Source organism: Centrocercus urophasianus, unplaced genomic scaffold (genome assembly GCF_019232065.1).
Source record: "Centrocercus urophasianus isolate 14NV4802_14NV808 unplaced genomic scaffold, USGS_Curo_1.0 seq_21, whole genome shotgun sequence".
NCBI classification, from domain to species: Eukaryota; Metazoa; Chordata; class Aves; order Galliformes; family Phasianidae; genus Centrocercus; species Centrocercus urophasianus.
In genome coordinates, this window is record NW_024884767.1 from 5,399,134 (window position 1) to 5,416,735 (window position 17,602).

At 37.3% G+C, this 17,602-nt stretch overlaps 1 protein-coding gene across 1 annotated transcript in view; it reads left to right on the top strand.

Annotated features, from left to right (window-relative positions):
• Positions 1 to 17,602, top strand: part of ADGRV1 (adhesion G protein-coupled receptor V1) — a 267,806-nt gene that overhangs the window by 91,412 nt on the left and 158,792 nt on the right. Inside the window, exons 54-68 of the mRNA XM_042822761.1 lie at positions 436 to 582; positions 3,436 to 3,691; positions 7,168 to 7,376; positions 8,144 to 8,317; positions 8,719 to 8,901; positions 9,542 to 9,721; positions 10,970 to 11,134; positions 11,744 to 11,861; positions 12,451 to 12,574; positions 12,911 to 13,049; positions 13,262 to 13,447; positions 13,772 to 14,004; positions 15,011 to 15,159; positions 16,343 to 16,544; positions 16,995 to 17,214. Coding sequence (XP_042678695.1) covers positions 436 to 582; positions 3,436 to 3,691; positions 7,168 to 7,376; positions 8,144 to 8,317; positions 8,719 to 8,901; positions 9,542 to 9,721; positions 10,970 to 11,134; positions 11,744 to 11,861; positions 12,451 to 12,574; positions 12,911 to 13,049; positions 13,262 to 13,447; positions 13,772 to 14,004; positions 15,011 to 15,159; positions 16,343 to 16,544; positions 16,995 to 17,214 — 2,685 coding nt within the window. The remainder of the gene's footprint in view (positions 1 to 435; positions 583 to 3,435; positions 3,692 to 7,167; positions 7,377 to 8,143; positions 8,318 to 8,718; positions 8,902 to 9,541; positions 9,722 to 10,969; positions 11,135 to 11,743; positions 11,862 to 12,450; positions 12,575 to 12,910; positions 13,050 to 13,261; positions 13,448 to 13,771; positions 14,005 to 15,010; positions 15,160 to 16,342; positions 16,545 to 16,994; positions 17,215 to 17,602) is intronic.

Sequence of the window (17,602 nt, forward strand, 5' to 3'; positions counted from 1 at the left end):
GCTGAGGCATGGTGACGCCCACCACTCACCACCTTAGATAATTTACAGTTATCAGTTAGAGTCTCATCACCAAAAAGGAAAACAAAGAGAGCTTTGAGCCAAGAAAGGAAAGAAACTGTCTTTCTCAGTCTTTTCCCCTGAAAAATCCATTAATTGGGTTATGTAATAAGGTGAGTCAGTCTACCAGAACAAAATGAATTCTTTGGAGAAAATGTTAGGTGGAAGGGAGTATTTGGAGAATTCAAATTCTAATATCCGTGAGACCTACCTCAATAGGTCATAAAAGTTTAATCAATTAATAAGTATTTGTTTACTTAATGATAGACAAGTTTATTGATACTTGATGTCATTGCCCTCTTTGAATACCAAGATGTCTAAGTAAACTTTTCTTTATAAGAAAATAACTTTGTGGTTTTGCTATTTTGTGTTTCCCAGAATTCTTTATTTAAGCAGGTTGAAGAAATGGAACAGGACAGTTTAATCACTTTGAATGTTGAACGTTTAGTAGGAACATATGGACGAGTTACAGTTGAATGGATAGCCAATGGGAGCATAAGTGATGTATTTCCAGCTTCAGGAATGGTATGTACGTCACTGATACTGAGGAAGCACTGACTGTATTACCTCAGAAAATTGGTGTGGACCAATAGTAAACAAGCAGTATTTGCAGTAGTTGTAAGGCTGCCCTGTTCTGTTAATTTTGGCTTCCTGGTCCTTGCCTGTGATGTTAACAGTTCTTGTTTTTGTCTGTCGCATAATAATACCTCAACATAACTCTTCAGAACCAGAAATGGCAATTCGTCCAGGCAGTAGAAATGTTTATCTGTAGTATCCTGTTCCCATTTTCCATTCTTCCTGTTGTGAGATACAGCTACTCTACCAAATTATTGCATAGGTGGGAATCTAGGAGTGTTTGTTCTTACTCCTGGTGATACCAATACTCTTGAGAACTTCAGTGGCCTAGGAGAATATCAGAAGTCCCAGTTTAGCTTATTTCTAAAACTGTTCAGATTTCCAACCATATGAAAATTGAATATTTTCTGCTGACTGGAGCTTTGTATGCTTTATAACCCATGGATGCATGATTCTTTAGGTCAAGTGCCTCCACCTAGGGGCCATTTATTAAAGACACAAAACCCTGAGATGTGTGAGTTTGTGGAGCTCAGATATAAGTCACAGCTATGGGAAGAAGGGCCAAAAGATTTTAGAAAGAAGCTTTACTTCTAGAAATCATGAAGCGCAGCATATGAAGTATGCTAAAAAGATTTTGAGAGAAATCAAGATGGGGAAACAAACAGTGCTAAAAAAATATAAAATCATACCAAAATTATTTAAATATTCCCTCAGCATTCTCGATTGGAATGAATAAAAAGAGGATGCTGCATGGCTTTCCAGCAGACTTTTGCAGATAGGAAGAAACAAATGAAAGTATTAGTGTAACATAATTCACTGTAAAGTTCTGCTTAATCTACAATATAGGTGTAGCCTAATTGTTTCTGAATCCTATAAGGACTTAGGATACGTGTATACTTGTATGTATATATGTCTTTGTTTCTGAGAAAGACCAGATGAAGTGGTTGGCCTTTTGAATTTAAGAAGAAAAAGAAAAAAGCATTTGTCAGTCATTTTAAATAGAAGACAGAAGGGAAACGTTGATTAACAAAACTACTGACTTAGCATTCTTTCAGTTAGTAATGACGCTGGTACATATTACACATTCATCATACTTTTGATATACTTATAAATCCTGGGTTGACCTTGGCTATCTGCCAGGCCCCCCACTCTGTTGTTCTCTTACTCTGCCCTTCTCAACAAGATAGGCATAGAATAAAAGTCAGAAAAACTTGTTGACTGAGGTAAAGGCAGTATAATACGTAAAGTTTCTCTTTAATTTTTCACTTCTCTCTCTCAGCTGCTGTTGCAAAGCAGCATTTCCTGCTCTTATATCTGCTCTCTCAGAGCACACCCGGTGTAGCTCACGGCTCACCTCTGGTAGCAGTGAGTCCCTGTTGGAGTAGCTGGAGCTGCTCTGCTATGACATGGAACACTGCTGGGCTCTGCTGACAGAGGCTTCCTGAGGGCCCCGCTGTCAGAAACTTGCTATGTAAGCTCAAAACGCTCAGCCTCTTGCCTGTTTCTATGGGCCTTTGGGGTAATCAGTTGAAGAGACAGCCTTGATGCTGTGCGAGCACTGTTCCCCAGTAACTGAAAAAATTGATCTATTGGCACTTTCTAGCCACAGATGCAAAGTACAACACTTAATCAGCTTCTGTGAGGAAAGAGAGCTCCACCCCAGCTGGACCTGGCACATTATGAAAGGAAGAATGCTGAGTTATCAGCAGTTAACTGATTCTTCCTCTCCTTGTAATGTTAGAGAAAGCATCAAACTTAAGTGTATTATGCAAGAAGCCTCAGTGGAGAAAGTTAATTTTGCATCATTTGAAAAGCATGTAATGAAGGACAAGTTGAATGTGAGCCAGCAACATGTGCTTCTGCAATAGTCTACTTTAAGCATAGCATTGCCAGGAGGTCAAAGGAGATAATCCTGTTCCTCTAGTCAGCACTGGTGAGAAACATGTATATTGCTGAGTACAGCTCTGGGTCCTCTAGTGTGAGAGAATCAGAAAGTCTAAAGAAGATCCCTAAATGTCATTAAGAGATTGGAGCATCTTGGATATAGGAAGAAGCTCAAGGGGGACCTTATTATCATCTATAATACCTGGGAGAGGAATAAAGAAGACAGGGAAATACTTTTATGTTGTGTCTGCCATAGATACAATACAAAAAATGCCATTTGAGCACATGAAATTTGGCATCAGTATTTGAATTTGATGACCCCCATGATTCCCTCAAGATATTCTGTTATTGTATGATTCTAAGAATCTTAAGGAAAGACACCATTATTGTATGGATGGAGAAACACTGGCACAAGTTTCCAGGAGAATTTGTGAAGTCAGTCCTTGGACGTATTCAAAGCCAGGCTGAACATAGACTGAGTAACCTGCTCTAGTTGAACCTATTCTTAGCAGGGAAGTTTGGACTAGTTGATCTCCTTTCTAACCTCTGCCTTTCTGCAGTTCTCTGCTAATAAGCATGTATGATCACTTTCAAATAACTCACCAGTTTTGCCTCGTCTTGAGGCACAGCATCACTAATTAAGATATTTGTGGTATGCTTGATTATATCAAACTCATTCTTATCCTTGTGGTTTAGTCTTTGATTATTATGCTTCTAACTGAGAATTCATTTCTAGCTTTGGGACTTAGGTTTCACGCTGCTTTGCCACAGTGCCTTTTTCTTAAAATGAGTTTTCGTATGCTTTCTTTTTGTTTTGTTTTTGCTATTGTTGATAGTTATGCAGAATAAAATATTTGGTATGGCAGCACTGAGAAGATGTTTGTCTTTTTTCTTTTCCCTCACTCTAAAACATTTCAGATTACATTTTCAGAAGGTCAGGCACTGTCCGTGATCACACTGACAATTCTTGCAGACAGTGCTGCAGAGCTTTCAGAGACTGTGGCTATCACTCTCACTCGTGTTACCACTGTGGGTGTTCAAGATACTACGAGAGGAGCTATCATTGATCCCAAAAAATCAAGATCAATACTTACCATTTTACCTAGCGATTCCCCACATGGTGTGATTGGCTGGCATACAAACTCTCTCTTTGTTAAAGTCACAGAGCCTGAAGGTAGGTTTGTTTCTCTTGATTGTTGTAAAACATATATGTATATTTTTAAGGTAACTTTTTTAAGATAACATTGATTATGTGTTTTTCTTAAAGAGCAGTATTTTTATACACAAATTATGTAGTAGAAATATCTTTAAGAATATCTGACTATGCAATTTCACTGCATGTTGTGTGTCACATTGTGCATATCAACATTATCTAGTGTACAAGGGGTGTACAAGCTCTGGAAACAAGGCTGTGTCACCTGGGAAGAGTACAGGGATGCCGTCCGGACTTGCAGACGTGGGATCAGGGAAGCCAAGGCGCAGGCAGAACTGAACTTGGCAAAGGACGTGAAAAACAATAAGAAAACCTTCTACAGGTACATTGGCCAGAAGAGACAGGCCAAAACGGGTGTACCTACTTTGGTAAATTTAAAAGGAGAACTGGCTTCAACAGATGAAGAGAAAGCTGAGGTGCTGAATGAGTTCTTCACCTCGGTCTTCACTGGTGGCCAGGATTCTAGTTTTTTTCACATCCCTGAGCCCTGCATCCCCAAACCTCTATGTGGGGACCAAGGAGGTACATCCCTCCCCACTGTAAGGGCAGAGCAAGTCCGAGAATGCCTCCTTAGACTGAATGAATACAAGTCTATGGGGCCAGATGGCATGCATCCCAGGGTCCTGAAGGAGCTGGCTGAGGTGGTTGCCGAGCCGCTCTCCATCATATTTGAGAAGTCGTGGCTGTCAGGTGAGGTCCCGGATGACTGGAGGAAGGGTCACATCACTCCCATATACAAGAAGGGGAGCAGGGAGGACCCGGGGAACTACAGGCCGGTGAGTCTCACCTCCGTGCCTGGGAAGATCATGGAACAGATCCTCCTGGACAACATGCTCGATCACATAAAGAATGAGCATGTGATCCGAGACAGCCAGCACGGCTTCACCAAAGGAAGGTCATGCCTCACTAATCTTGTGGCCTTCTATGATGGAGTGACGGCATTGGTGGACGAAGGGAAGGCGACCGATGTCATTTACCTGGACCTGAGCAAGGCCTTTGACATGGTCCCCCACCACATCCTCATCTCCAAATTGGAGGGAAGTGGATTTGATGGGTGGACGACCCGATGGGTAAGAAACTGGTTGAAAGGCCGCAGACAGAGGGTGGTGGTCAATGGCTCTATGTCCAGGTGGAGGCCGGTAACAAGTGGTGTCCCCCAAGGGTCTGTCTTGGGACCGGTGCTCTTTAACATCTTTATTAATGACATCGATGAGGGAATTGAGTGCACCCTCAGCAAGTTTGCTGACGACACCAAGCTGAGTGGTGCAGTCGATACGGTGGAAGGAAGGGATGCCATTCAGAGGGACCTCGACAGGCTGGAGGGCTGGGCTCGGGTGAACCTAATGAGGTTCAACACGGCAAAGTGCAAGGTTTTGCATTTGGGACGGAAGAACCCCAGGCACCCGTACAGGCTGGGAGGAGTGGTCCTTGAGAGCAGCTCGGCAGAGAAGGACCTGGGGGTCCTGATGGACGAGAGACTGAACATGAGCCAGCAGTGCGCTCTGGCAGCTCGAAAGGCAAATGGGATCCTGGGCTCCATCAGGAGAGGGGTGGTCAGCAGGGACAGGGAGGTGATCGTCCCTCTCTACTCGGCTCTTGTGAGGCCCCATCTGGAGTACTGTGTCCAGGTGTGGAGCCCTCAGTACAAGAAAGACATTGAGATTTTGGAAAGGGTCCAGAGGAGGGCGACTAAGATGATCAGGGGGCTGGAGCACCTCCCCTATGAGGACAGGCTGAGGGAGTTGGGCTTGTTCAGCCTGGAGAAGAGAAGGCTGCGGGGTGACCTCATTGCAGCCTATCAATACCTGAAGGGAACCTACACCCAGGAGGGGAGTAAACTCTTCAGAATGGCTGACAATAGCAGGACTAGGGGAAATGGATCCAAGTTGAAGGAGGGAAGATTTAGGTTGGATGTTAGGGGGAAGTTCTATACAAGGAGAGTGGTTAGGCCCTGGAACGGGCTGCCCAGGGAGGTTGTGGATGCCCCGTCCTTGGACGTGTTTAAGGCCAGGTTGGACGGGGTCCTGGGCAACCTGATCTAAATGTGTGTGTTTGGTGGCCCTGCTAGGCAGGGGGGTTGGAACTACATGATCCTTGAGGTCCCTTCCAACCCGGGTGATTCTGTGAACTAGTCATTTTGTAGGGGCTAACCTATCAAAACCTTGGCATCCTGTGTCGTATATCACCAGCACTTAAGATCCTTCTGTTTATGTAAAAAGTGAATTTGCCTATTTGATTAGGTTTGTAATCTGATTAAAATAATTTACAGAAAAACTCCTTCCTCAGGAAATAAGTCAAAAAGAGACAGGGGAAGACAGAAGGAAGTAGAGCAAGTGTGAATTACATTTCAAGAAAACTGAAGTTTTATGCTTACGGACTCATTTGATTGGATGATATACGACTTTAAAGGACTGAATGCATGGTTTGCCCAAGGAGAATTACAATGGTGCTTGAGCTCTTAGTCTCTCTACAGGCCCAGGAATGCAGGCAGCTGATTCCTCCAGCACTCTCTGCAAGCTGTTGGTGCTTTTCCAACAGCTGGCTGGGAGAATGGAAAGATAAGCTATTAATACTTCAAAAGCCCAATTGAAATTTTCCTGGCAATATGATATCCTGTCTGTAGAAAAAAATATTTTTTATGAGATGTACATTTTCCGCATTTTCCATCAGAATATTAGTGCAGCTAAAACCTCTTTGCCTGTTCTATTTTAAGGCCAATTAGCATTGAAGGGATTTTTTTGCTTGCTAATAGAAAATGATCTATTGTGAAATAGTAGCTAATTAGTACCGTAGGTAATTGATAGAAATAATTGGTTTGATGAAACTATTTTGAAGTATAAAGCCTGTTGATTTTTATCTCTTCAAGTTAACTGTTAACTTTTAGCTAGATGTTGTGTTTAGTTCACTGGAAAAAAATGTAAATCTACTTTCACTAAAAAGATATTCTACCCTTGGAAATGTAAGTACATCTAATTTTCTTCAGAATCTGTGTTACAGAGAGTTAAAATGGCTTTTTCTAAAATGTACAACCAGAGTGACTAGCTACAGTGAAGCTTTTTGCTATTAGAATTAATGGTGATCTCCTAGGCAGGTAAAGACCAGGCAAAAACAGTGAGATTGGAGTTTTGAAGGAAAAATGAGTAAGAATAGCAATACTGAAATAAAAGTTTGTATAGCAAGCATTTAAAACTGTAAATATTCAGTTTTTCTTTGTTCTTCTAGATACTGTTTTAAAATACTTTCCTGGCTTACAAACTATTTTGTGTTTACACCATCTGTGTCTGTTCATTTGCATGAGCCAAGTATGGTTCTGTTCCTAAGCTGAGCTAAGTGGTCTCTAGTAAGGAGCTCCAGTATAAATAGGCAAGCTGGAAATCAAGCAGAGCAAGGGTATAAAACAATCAGATTCTTCATTCTTTTTCCCCTCCTTTTTATAGGACAAATGAATTCAACTACTGTTACTTTGCAAATTGTTCGTGAGCAAGGATTTGTTGGAGAGATTGCAGTTCAGTTGAGTACCAAACCTAATTTGGACCTTCCTGTCTCCAACCAAGCAACGGAGAATGAGGATTATATAATAGAAAAGAAGACAATTATTATGATGGAGAATGCAACAGTAACTTCTGTCATGATCACTATTTTACCTGTGAGTAGCCTTAACAATTTCAGCCAGTAATTTAATTCAAAAAAATGAGCATTATTACTGTTTCTATTTTAAGAAAAGGACTTAGTATTCTAGAAGAGGTGAAGGTAGGATTCTTGCATCATTAGACAGCGGTAAATTACTAGGAATTGCAGTCATCTATTTCAAAAGAATTTGTATACTGGTAGCTGGGAAGTAACTAAGTAGTTTGCTTTGTCCTACTGCCCAAGTTAATATTATTAAAAAGGAGAAAAATATAAATGTCTTAGGTGCCTGTTGTTTTGTGGAGAATTTATTTTAACTTACATGCTTATTAACAGATTTGGTCTGTAGTTTGAAAAATATTATTTTTTTCACTAAAAGTAGATGAATTATTTAAATACATTCAACATGGAGATATTGTTTTATATGTACTGGTTCATTTTATGGAATCTGACCAGCTTGTTTTATAGGTAGGAGAAAGAAGTATCAGCTAGCAATTCCTGCTATTGTTTCAGCAGGTTTGGAATCTGGCTACCAACTTCAGCTTCTAAAATTTAGCAAAGATATTCTCTTCCACTTTTCACATGATGTGAAGTAAGGAATTGGTTATATGATCCCAAATTCTCGGACAGCATCCCAGAAGTAGTCATCTTTATGCATGTACTCTAATTTTATCAAACTTAGAAAGCTTGTAAAGGTATAAAGTTATAAAATTTATAGTTATAATTTAATCATAGTACTTTGTAGTGGGGAAAAAAAAAAAGTGACACTTAAAAATATTTTTGCAGGACAATGTTCCAGAATTACAGGAAGGATTTATAATCAATATTACTGATGTGAAGCTGATCGATTCTCTCACTAGAGGTCAGCCAAGTGTGAAGAGGATTGGTTTAGAAATAGCTGAAATAACAATTGAAGAAAATGATGATGCAAGAGGAGTATTTAGTTTTAGTGTTACAAAGGTAAGTGAATTTAAATGAAAAATATTTGAAGTCACACTCCAGCAGGAGAGTCTGTGATTTCGGACCACTTTTGATATTATTCTAATAGGGTTTATGGCAGTAAATTGTTCTGGATGGATAGGTCAGATGTCAGACAAGCAGTTCAGTCTTGGAATTTTCTTCATAATTAATGTATGAAACTTATTAGGAAGCTGGAAGTGCTAAAATGAGAGTCTCATGATTTTCTGAGAGGAACTCCAGGATATCATCTAATTGGTACTTCTGCTATGCAAGATCAGTGCTAAACTCAGACCAGATTACACGTGATTGTGATTTCTATATTTATTCTTATCCAAAAGTCAGTCAATAAATAGCAGTTGTGATACTCACTGGTTTTTTTGTTGTTATTGTTGAATTTTCAGGATAAAACTGGAACTGTTGTTGGTTATGAGGTACCACCACCACATAACACACTGAAACTTCCAGTTGTTCGACAGGCTGGGAGATTTGGGTCAGCAGTTCTGTATTGGGAAGCCATTCCTTTAACTGCTGGTTTTGAAGATTTTACACCATCATCTGGAAACCTTACATTTGCAGATGGGCAGGTGGGCACTTGCTTAAAGTGCATCTCTGGTTTTTAATTTAAGAGCATCTCACATTTTCTACCAATGGAATTTTCATCCATTCATTAAAATAATTTTATTCATGGCCTCAGAATATGAATGATTCTCATGACTTCAGTGCTTTAACATGGAAAAGCACAATGTATTTGTATTTGTAATGTATTTGGTTAAAATATTGACCAGATAGGAATACATATCTTTGGTACCTTTAAGTGAAGCCATAATTTTTTATGATAAAGGCCTTTAGCCTAAATCTGCAGTATAACCTGTCTTCTCTGCAAACTTTCAGAATACTCCTGTATGTTTCTTTAGTTTTAAATTTAATACTGTCTCTGAAAATACTTTGTGTATATAAAAGATTTTTTATGTCAAGAGAATTGGTGTTTGGCAATAAGAAAGTACATTTTTTGAGCAGAATTGAGGCTGAATGGCAATGATGTCTATCTGTATATTAAAATATATAGGCATAATAAGAAATGAGCACAATCAACAATGTCTGCTTATCTGTAATTATACAAAATTTGTTTATTTTACATTTAATGTTTTTCAAAATATTCATATAGAGTATTAGAAATGAAGTTTAGTTTGTTTTGCTTTTTTTTTTTTTCTATTTTTCTTTCAGGCTACAGGAGAAATAGAAATTACAATCACAGATGACAGTGAAGTTGAATTCCTTGAGATCTTCAAAATTGCTTTAGTGAGGGTAACGGGTGGTGCAAGACTTGGAGATGAAACACTAGTAACTGTTGCTATTCCACCCAATGATTCCCCTGTTGGAGTATTTGGTTTTGAAGAAAAAAATGTGAGTTTGATTTGATTTGGACTGTACTATTTTCTGCAAAGGCAGGATTATGGATTTGTGTCACTAGCACATAGCTGATTTTGATAACCCTTCATTGCACTGTAATACAGTTCTTTCACTGAAAATGAGTTGTATGACGAGAAGCGTGACCAGCAGCAGATCAAGGGAGGTGATTCTGCCTCTCTACTCTGCTCTCATGATACCCCACCTGGAGTACTGCATCCAGTTCGGGGACCTGCAACACAAGAAGGATATGGAGTAGGTCCAGAGGAGGACCATGAAAATGATCAGAGAATTGGAACACCTCCCCTGTGAGAACAGCTGAGAGATGTGGAGCTCTTAAGCCTAGAGAAGAGAAGGCTCTTGGGGGACTTTATAGTGACCTTCAAGTACCTGAAGGGGGCTTACAGGAAAGATGGGAAGTGAATTCTTACCAGCACATATAGAGACGCGGCAAGGAGAAATGATTATAAACTAGGGTAGATTTAGGCTAGATATTAGGAAGAAATTCTTTACCGTGAGGGTGGTGAGACACTGGAACAGGTTGCCCAATGAGGTTGTAAATGCCCCCTCCTTAGAGGCATTCAAGGCCAAGCTGGATGGGGCTTTGAGTCAATCTGGTCTAGTGGGAGGTGTGTCTGCCTATAGCAGAGGGGCTGGAACTAGATCTTGAAGGTGATTTTGAAGGTCCCTTTCAACCCAAACCATTCTGTGATCCTATGAAAGGCGTATTAGTGCTTGTCTTTATAAACTATGTTTGATGATTATGGCAATGACAGCACTGCAGCATAGGCTTGGATTTCTGTATCAGTGCATTTTGATTCTGTGTACTAATAATCCAGGATGTCCAAGGAAGGATTTTTAGTGTTTTGCTGAATGTTAAAATGGATTTTTAGTAATATTCATTACTGAAACTAAAGTTTGAAAAGAAATTACAAAACATTTCTCATCTTACTGATTGACAGTGAATGATTCTTCTGTTGTCCATTTTACTGGTGACTTCTTGTGACTCACTGTCTGTGATTGTTTTGATTTACAGACCCTACGAAAGTAGGTTGAGTGACTCATATTTGCTAGCAGAATTCAGCACATTTCTTTGCCTGTTACCTTCTTGCTGATTTTCATTCTTTTCCTTCGTTTGTTGTTAATAATGCTTTTTTTATATTTTTGTTTCTTTCTTTTATTCCAAGTCAGTATGAATACAACTGATAAAAACTTTTCTTCCTCCTCCTCTTTTTTTTTCTTCAGGTAACAGTGAAAGAACCTCAGACACCTGATGACTCTGCAGCGATTGCACTGCTCACTGTAAGTCGAAGTCCTGGCGGACAGGGAGCAGTTACAGTCATATGGATTCTTGAGGAGGCTGCTGAACATGACTTGACCCCTCTGAATGGTACCCTTCACTTTAATGAGGTATTTCTGATACAACAATAAATGATTTACTATTTTTAAATCTACAGACTTTTTCTTCATGGATTTGTTAGCATGGTTCTTGTTTGATGTTTATTAAGCTAGAGATTACACTACCAAAAGGCTAGTTTGAACCAATGAGGAAAACTGTTAATGCTCCTTTTAAAGCGATATAATGTTATCAACAGGGAAACAGGCTTCTCAAATATGAGTTGTTTTTACTGTTAAGAAAGAGGAACAGCAATATATTGCATGTGAGTAATGATTACAGAACAATTCTGTTCCATTATCATACAATCAAAAAATAAATTTGAAGAAATGAGAAGCATGAACGATGTTCAGCCTCTGCAGAGTATTCCGAAATATCCAGAATATTTCTTGGATAGAACATAACGTTTATGTTTTTACTGTTCATTAACCTGTGAGTAAACATTTTAGGTAAACCAGAAATTTATTTTTTGAAAAAGGTTCAAATATACCAAGCATATGCATACTTAATATGGGTTGTTGATGACAAGTAGTTTTCTGCACAGTATAATACTGTATTTTTTTTTAGTTTCACTTCATATATACATAAATATATATATATCTTCTGGTCTTTACATGATCCAGACTGAATCCCAGAAGTTTATTGTTATACGTGCAGTAGAAGATGGTATCCTGGAAGGGAATGAAACATTTACCATTCAGCTAGTCTCTTCTGGTGATGCAGAGATATCCCCTGTAAATGGTAAATAATTATTTAACTACATTCTAATTTTTAGACAGTTCATATGAGAATTCTACTAAGCCTGCTCATATTAGACTATGGTGCTTATGTATATTGAATTTTGTAGTGTTCTTTGATATGGTTTCTTTGATTGTTTTGGAATGCCATTCTTTTTTCATAAGTTATTTACTCCAGAAATGAGTAAGAATTTTAGGTCATATTTGTTTCATTCTAAATTGTTGATATAAACTGCTGTGTTCAGCATGAAAAAGCAAACAAAATGCAGAAACACAAAACAGTTAACACTGCAAAAAGAATTCTTTATCGAAAAGCAACAATCAAGCTCAGCTTCAGACCTGTAGGAACCACCGATTAGTTTTGTTTGTAAGGAACCATGCAGGGTGTTTATTTAGTGGAAAACCATGCTAAAGGACAGTTCCCAATTAAACCAGTTTGCTGAGGGCATTATCTTATCAAATTCTGAAGATTAAACAATGGGGCTTCTACAGCTTTTCTAGGTAGCCAATGCTTAAAATTCATAAAATCTTCATAAGTTAACTTTCAGTTATACATTTCGAAAAAATATTTAATGTTAGAAGCTTTGTTCTAGGTCTGGCCACCATCATTATTTTGGGTGATGAAGGAGCTTCTGGGGTGGTTGGAATTGATCATTCATTCAAGCATGTTCTGATTGGAGAACCTTCTGGCAATTACAATGGGACTGCTCTTATTAGGTAAGTGCATCTCATTTTTCCAAATAAAGGAGAATCTCAGAAGCAATGAAGATCCATATTTTTCAAGCATTTCTTGATTGCTGGATATTATTATCTCTTCTAAAATGTGAACTATTTTTAAATTTAGAAGTGTATTTTTAAAGAAGGTCAGAATATACGGCACAGGAGCCAAAAATTGCAAACGTGTGCTCTCCTTGATGAAATAACTCAATCTTCTTCAATAGTGCTAATAGCATTTCTGTTGTGCTCAACAGTATGATATACTGTTGTTCTCTGGATTGGATATTAACTGTTAAAGTAGAAAAATAAAATCTGTATTTGTGTTCTTAACTGCAGCCTGACACGTGGCCCAGGGATTTTTGGTGAGGTCTTGATATACTGGAATATAACACCTCCTCATCATACAGAATTTACTGAGATATCAGGAACCTTGACGATGAGAGACAGACAGTCTGCTGCAGTTGTTCTAATACAGGTATGAGACTGAGTTTACATCAGTAGCTACTTTGAGTCGTTTCTTTTATTTAGATATTATCTTGGTTAGAAACTAATTATACCTGTCTCCCAGGAAATAATATTTAGTTTTATTAGTATTTAGAAAGTATTTATTAGTAGTAGTATTTATTAGTAGTAGTATTTATTAGTAGTATTTAGAAAGTTTTAGCTTTCACTGTTCATCCTCCCTAGGCTCTAGATGATGACCATCCTGAGGAGAAGCGTTATTATCAGTTTCAACTAACTGGAATCAGTGATGGAGCATTAATAAATGAATCTAGCAACACAGCAAATATTACCATGGCTGCCAGTGATCTTCCATATGGAGTGTTTACATTTTCAAGAGAATTATTCCAAACAACAGAAGAAGAAAGATGGGTATTAGATTAAACTTCATTCTTATGTACAATGTTTAAAGACTTCAGTATTTTTGCTATCTTTGTGCTTAACTTCAGAAGAAAAATAAATCAAAGATTTCCTGCGTTTCTCATAGCACAAGCTCTATCGTGGCTTTTGGACTTCTTTGACACTCTGAGAAAGAGTGCCGTCTGCTAGGCTGCATATAGATTGTATTTATTAAAAACAGATGTTATCTCTAAACCTGTTGAAAAGATGCCTTTAGAACAGTTTTGTAAGCAACTGTAATAGAAGAACAAAGTTTCTAATATATGTATTTGTTTAATAAGTGCTTTTTCCCCTTAGGTTAACATCACTATTGTGCGCTCTGGAGGATGCTATGGCAAAGTGCATCTTTGGTTTCAGATAATAAATGGAACTGCAGAGGAGGGAATTGATTTCACTCCCACAGTAACGGAGTTATTATTTGAACCAGAGGAGGAGAGTAAAATGATTTTGATTGAAATTCATGACGATGACATTCCTGAAGGTCCTGAAGACTTTTCAGTGATGATTACCAAAGTGGAACTCCAAGGAAGGTAAAGAGAATATCTTGTTGCAAATAAGCTTGTTGATAAAAAGCTGAAAAACATATCTCACTTAACTGCATAAAGTCAGCCATGAAATCTAGCCTGTTCTGATGTAAAACTTCATAAGACAGCTATAACAGTGATCATGATAGAAATGAGGAAATCAGTTTTCTTAATATTAGCATGAACATTTTTCTGATTAAGAGCCCAAACATTGCATTCATTTCTTGAATGTTTAAGAAACAGGTGTTGGCAAGGTTGTTATACATTCTGTGACAAGTAAAATATTATTATTTGAGACATGCCTATTATGTTATAAATACTGTATGTGGTTTAGTAGTGTTCCAAAAGGAACAGCAAAGCAGTGAATGCAGCTCTGCATTTCAAGCAGGTGTAACACTACATTATGTAAAATAAAAACACAAATGTGGAGTATGTGAACTTGTCACTGTATGGAATTACTTTAATGTGGAACTATGTTTTTTACAATTCCAATTCGTTCTCTTTTCATTTGTATCTCTTGTGAGAAGTTATATTAAAAGTTTGTATTTACAGTGACTGTGTTAGGAAAGATCATCAAAGTTGTGGATTCCAACTGAGATACAAACACAGGTCGTTATGATAGCTGTGTAATATATTAGCAATGGGAATGACCTGTACAGACAATTGCTAGTTAAGATTTTCCTGATTGAAGTTTTCAAGGCTTCTTTTTTGAAGCTTGTTTTCATGTATAGTGCATGGGTTTCACTGCTAACAGATGGTTAATCTGCTTAGAGTATAACCTCATTAATATTTTCTAGAGTTTCATGGGAAAGAAAAAATGAAAGATAAACATCGCTGGAAGTAAACTATTATTTTTTCCATATAATGTTTTAAGAAAATGTGGCAAGAAAGTCTGTGGTATTTACTCTCAGAAAATAGAAGTGTTTGTAGTAATCATTAAAATGACATCAATCTTAATACTTTCACAACTTTTTAATTATTATTTTTATTTTTTTGTGTGTGTTCTTGAAAGTGGATTTGATTTTACCATCAAAGAAAATGGTCTACAGTTGGATCAACCTCCTATAATAGGAAATATATCCACAGTGCGAGTAACTATAGCAAAAAGTGACAATGCAGAAGGCATCATAGAATTTGATCCACAGTACATCTTTCTACAAGGTTAGTTTGCTCTAAGTTTTCAGTGTGAGTTAGAAGATAAGTCTGTGACTTGGACATAAATTTTTGAGTTAACTTCCAACATCTGCTCTGAGTTTTGATACAAAGTGTATAAGCAGCTGTAAATAAGTTCTTGAGTGATTTTTCTTCATACTTTCTGTCGCCGTATCATGATTGTTCAGGTTGTATTACTTAGGTACCTGGGGCAATAAACTTGAGAGTGATGGAATGAGAGAAATGGCCTACTATGTGTTTCAGTGTCTTTCATTGTAAGAACAGGTCTCCTTTACCCAGAATATTCTGTTTGCAGTTTGAGACACTCAGCAGTAACACTGAAACTACTTCGGTTTTTTAAGTGGAAAATACCGTAAGAAAATGTAACAGTTGTTTCACTCAGCTATTTCTTTTGCGTGTGTTGTCATTAAAAAATAAAAACTAAGCTGGCTTAATATATATGCAGTTGAATAAAAGTTGAAACCTGTTTATTGCTCCCTTGAAGAAAGTAAAAATATGAAATTTCATATCAGCTAAAATAATTGACTATAAAAGTCATTAATAAAATGACTTCCTTGTCATTATTCTCCTAAATTCTCAACATACCTAGCTCCATTTCAGTTTGCTCTTGAGTATTTCTTTTGAATTTAAGCTGTTCCTAAGATGATAGCCTCTCTGCTTAAGTGTTTAAAACCTATCTGAAATTTTCTTCATTTATCACATTGACTTTCCCTAATCCTGAAGATTTTTACATTTGCTGAAGATAAAATGAGCATAATGTAATATGATGAAGTGTCTTAATGTGTAAAATTTTCTTTTAAAGGAACAATAACCAGTCATTCATACAAATGATGTTATAGCAGCATAAGATTTTTTTTCCTATTATTTATTTGGTAGAAGACGCTTACATTAGCTTTTGTCACTGACTAAAAATCTAAATGGAAAAATAGCAGGCAAAGTTTTTAGAACATAAACTTCCATCTTGATTGAAGAAGAAAGTATTACTGTGCTACAAGAAACAACTTCTTGCTTGCATTAAAATTATGTTAGAAGTGGAGTATTCAGTTTTCAAAAGTAATGCTTGTGGAAGCTTCTTTTGTACAGAAAGAAATGAACTTAAATACTTCTTTACATTTAAAAAAAATCTGACGTAAAATATCTATGGTAATTTTTTTCTTAATCATTCTTGTAGTAGAGGAAGATGCTGGAGTAATTATGATTCCTGTTGTGAGGAAGCGTGGAACTTACGGCTATGTAACAGCTGATTTTCTTTCTCGAAGTATTTCTGCACTTCCCAATGGTATTGACTATGTAATCCATAACAACTCAGTCACGTTTTATCATGGCCAGAACCAGACTTTTATCTACATCTCTATTATTGATGATGACGAAAGGTAATCTATTTTTCTGATGATTTATCATTAAATTACTATTCAGTAAATTTGAATAAAAAAGGAAATTGTTGTAGTGATGAAAAATACATCTAAATTTAAAACGGAAAGGAGAAACTATTATTGAAGTTTCATAGACATGTGAAATGTAAACAATTTGTTAGATTGTCGAAATTATTAGGTATTTATTAGGTATTTAACATAAATGGGAAGTAGGACATTCTTTTTATTTCACTTATCACCATTTGTTGTAAAAAGGAGGAATCTTCTGTTGTAAGTCTACTGAGCTGACTTCTACATATATTCAGAGAGCTCCATGATTGAATTAGTTGAATTGAGTATATTTTGAATTATAATTATCTGTGTATGTGTGTGTGTGGTGATGATGGTGGGGATTTCTCATAATCTTTCTCCCCCTCTCTTTTTTTTTTTCATTTCTTTTTTTTCTTCCAGTGAATTTGAAGAGCAATTTGAAATCCAGCTGACAGGAGCTACTGGTGGAGCAGTCCTTGGACTCCATTTAGTGAGCCAGATCACCATTGCTAAAAGTGACTCGCCTCTGGGCATTGTCCGATTTCTTAACGAAAGTCAAATTACACTTCCCAATCCTGATATACCCATGACACTGTCTCTGGTGCTGGAAAGAACTGGAAGATTGTTAGGAGACACACAGGTAGGCTCTGGCTGTCAAAAATGTTGGTTGCTTTCCAGTTGCTAGATCAAAAAACTGCATTTTCCTACAAAAGCTTCTTTCTGACTGACTTCTGATGGGATGATTACAGCTTTTTTATATGCCTTTGTTGTGTATAGTTGCAGTATAGCAAAAAATGTAGTTAAACCTTTCTATTTCTCCTTATTTTTTTCAACTTTTATGGTCTAATGTTTTAAGCTAGCTCCTAATCCTGTCAGAAACATAATTCGTATCATGCACTACAGGTTTCGTTTAATTTAGTTGAATTAATTCCTCAAGCTGGTCAATTTTTTTAATCAATAAAGTGTTCATTATGAATTTTCTAGGTTTCCAGATCAATGATAAAGAAAGATATAAGTAAGAACCAAGG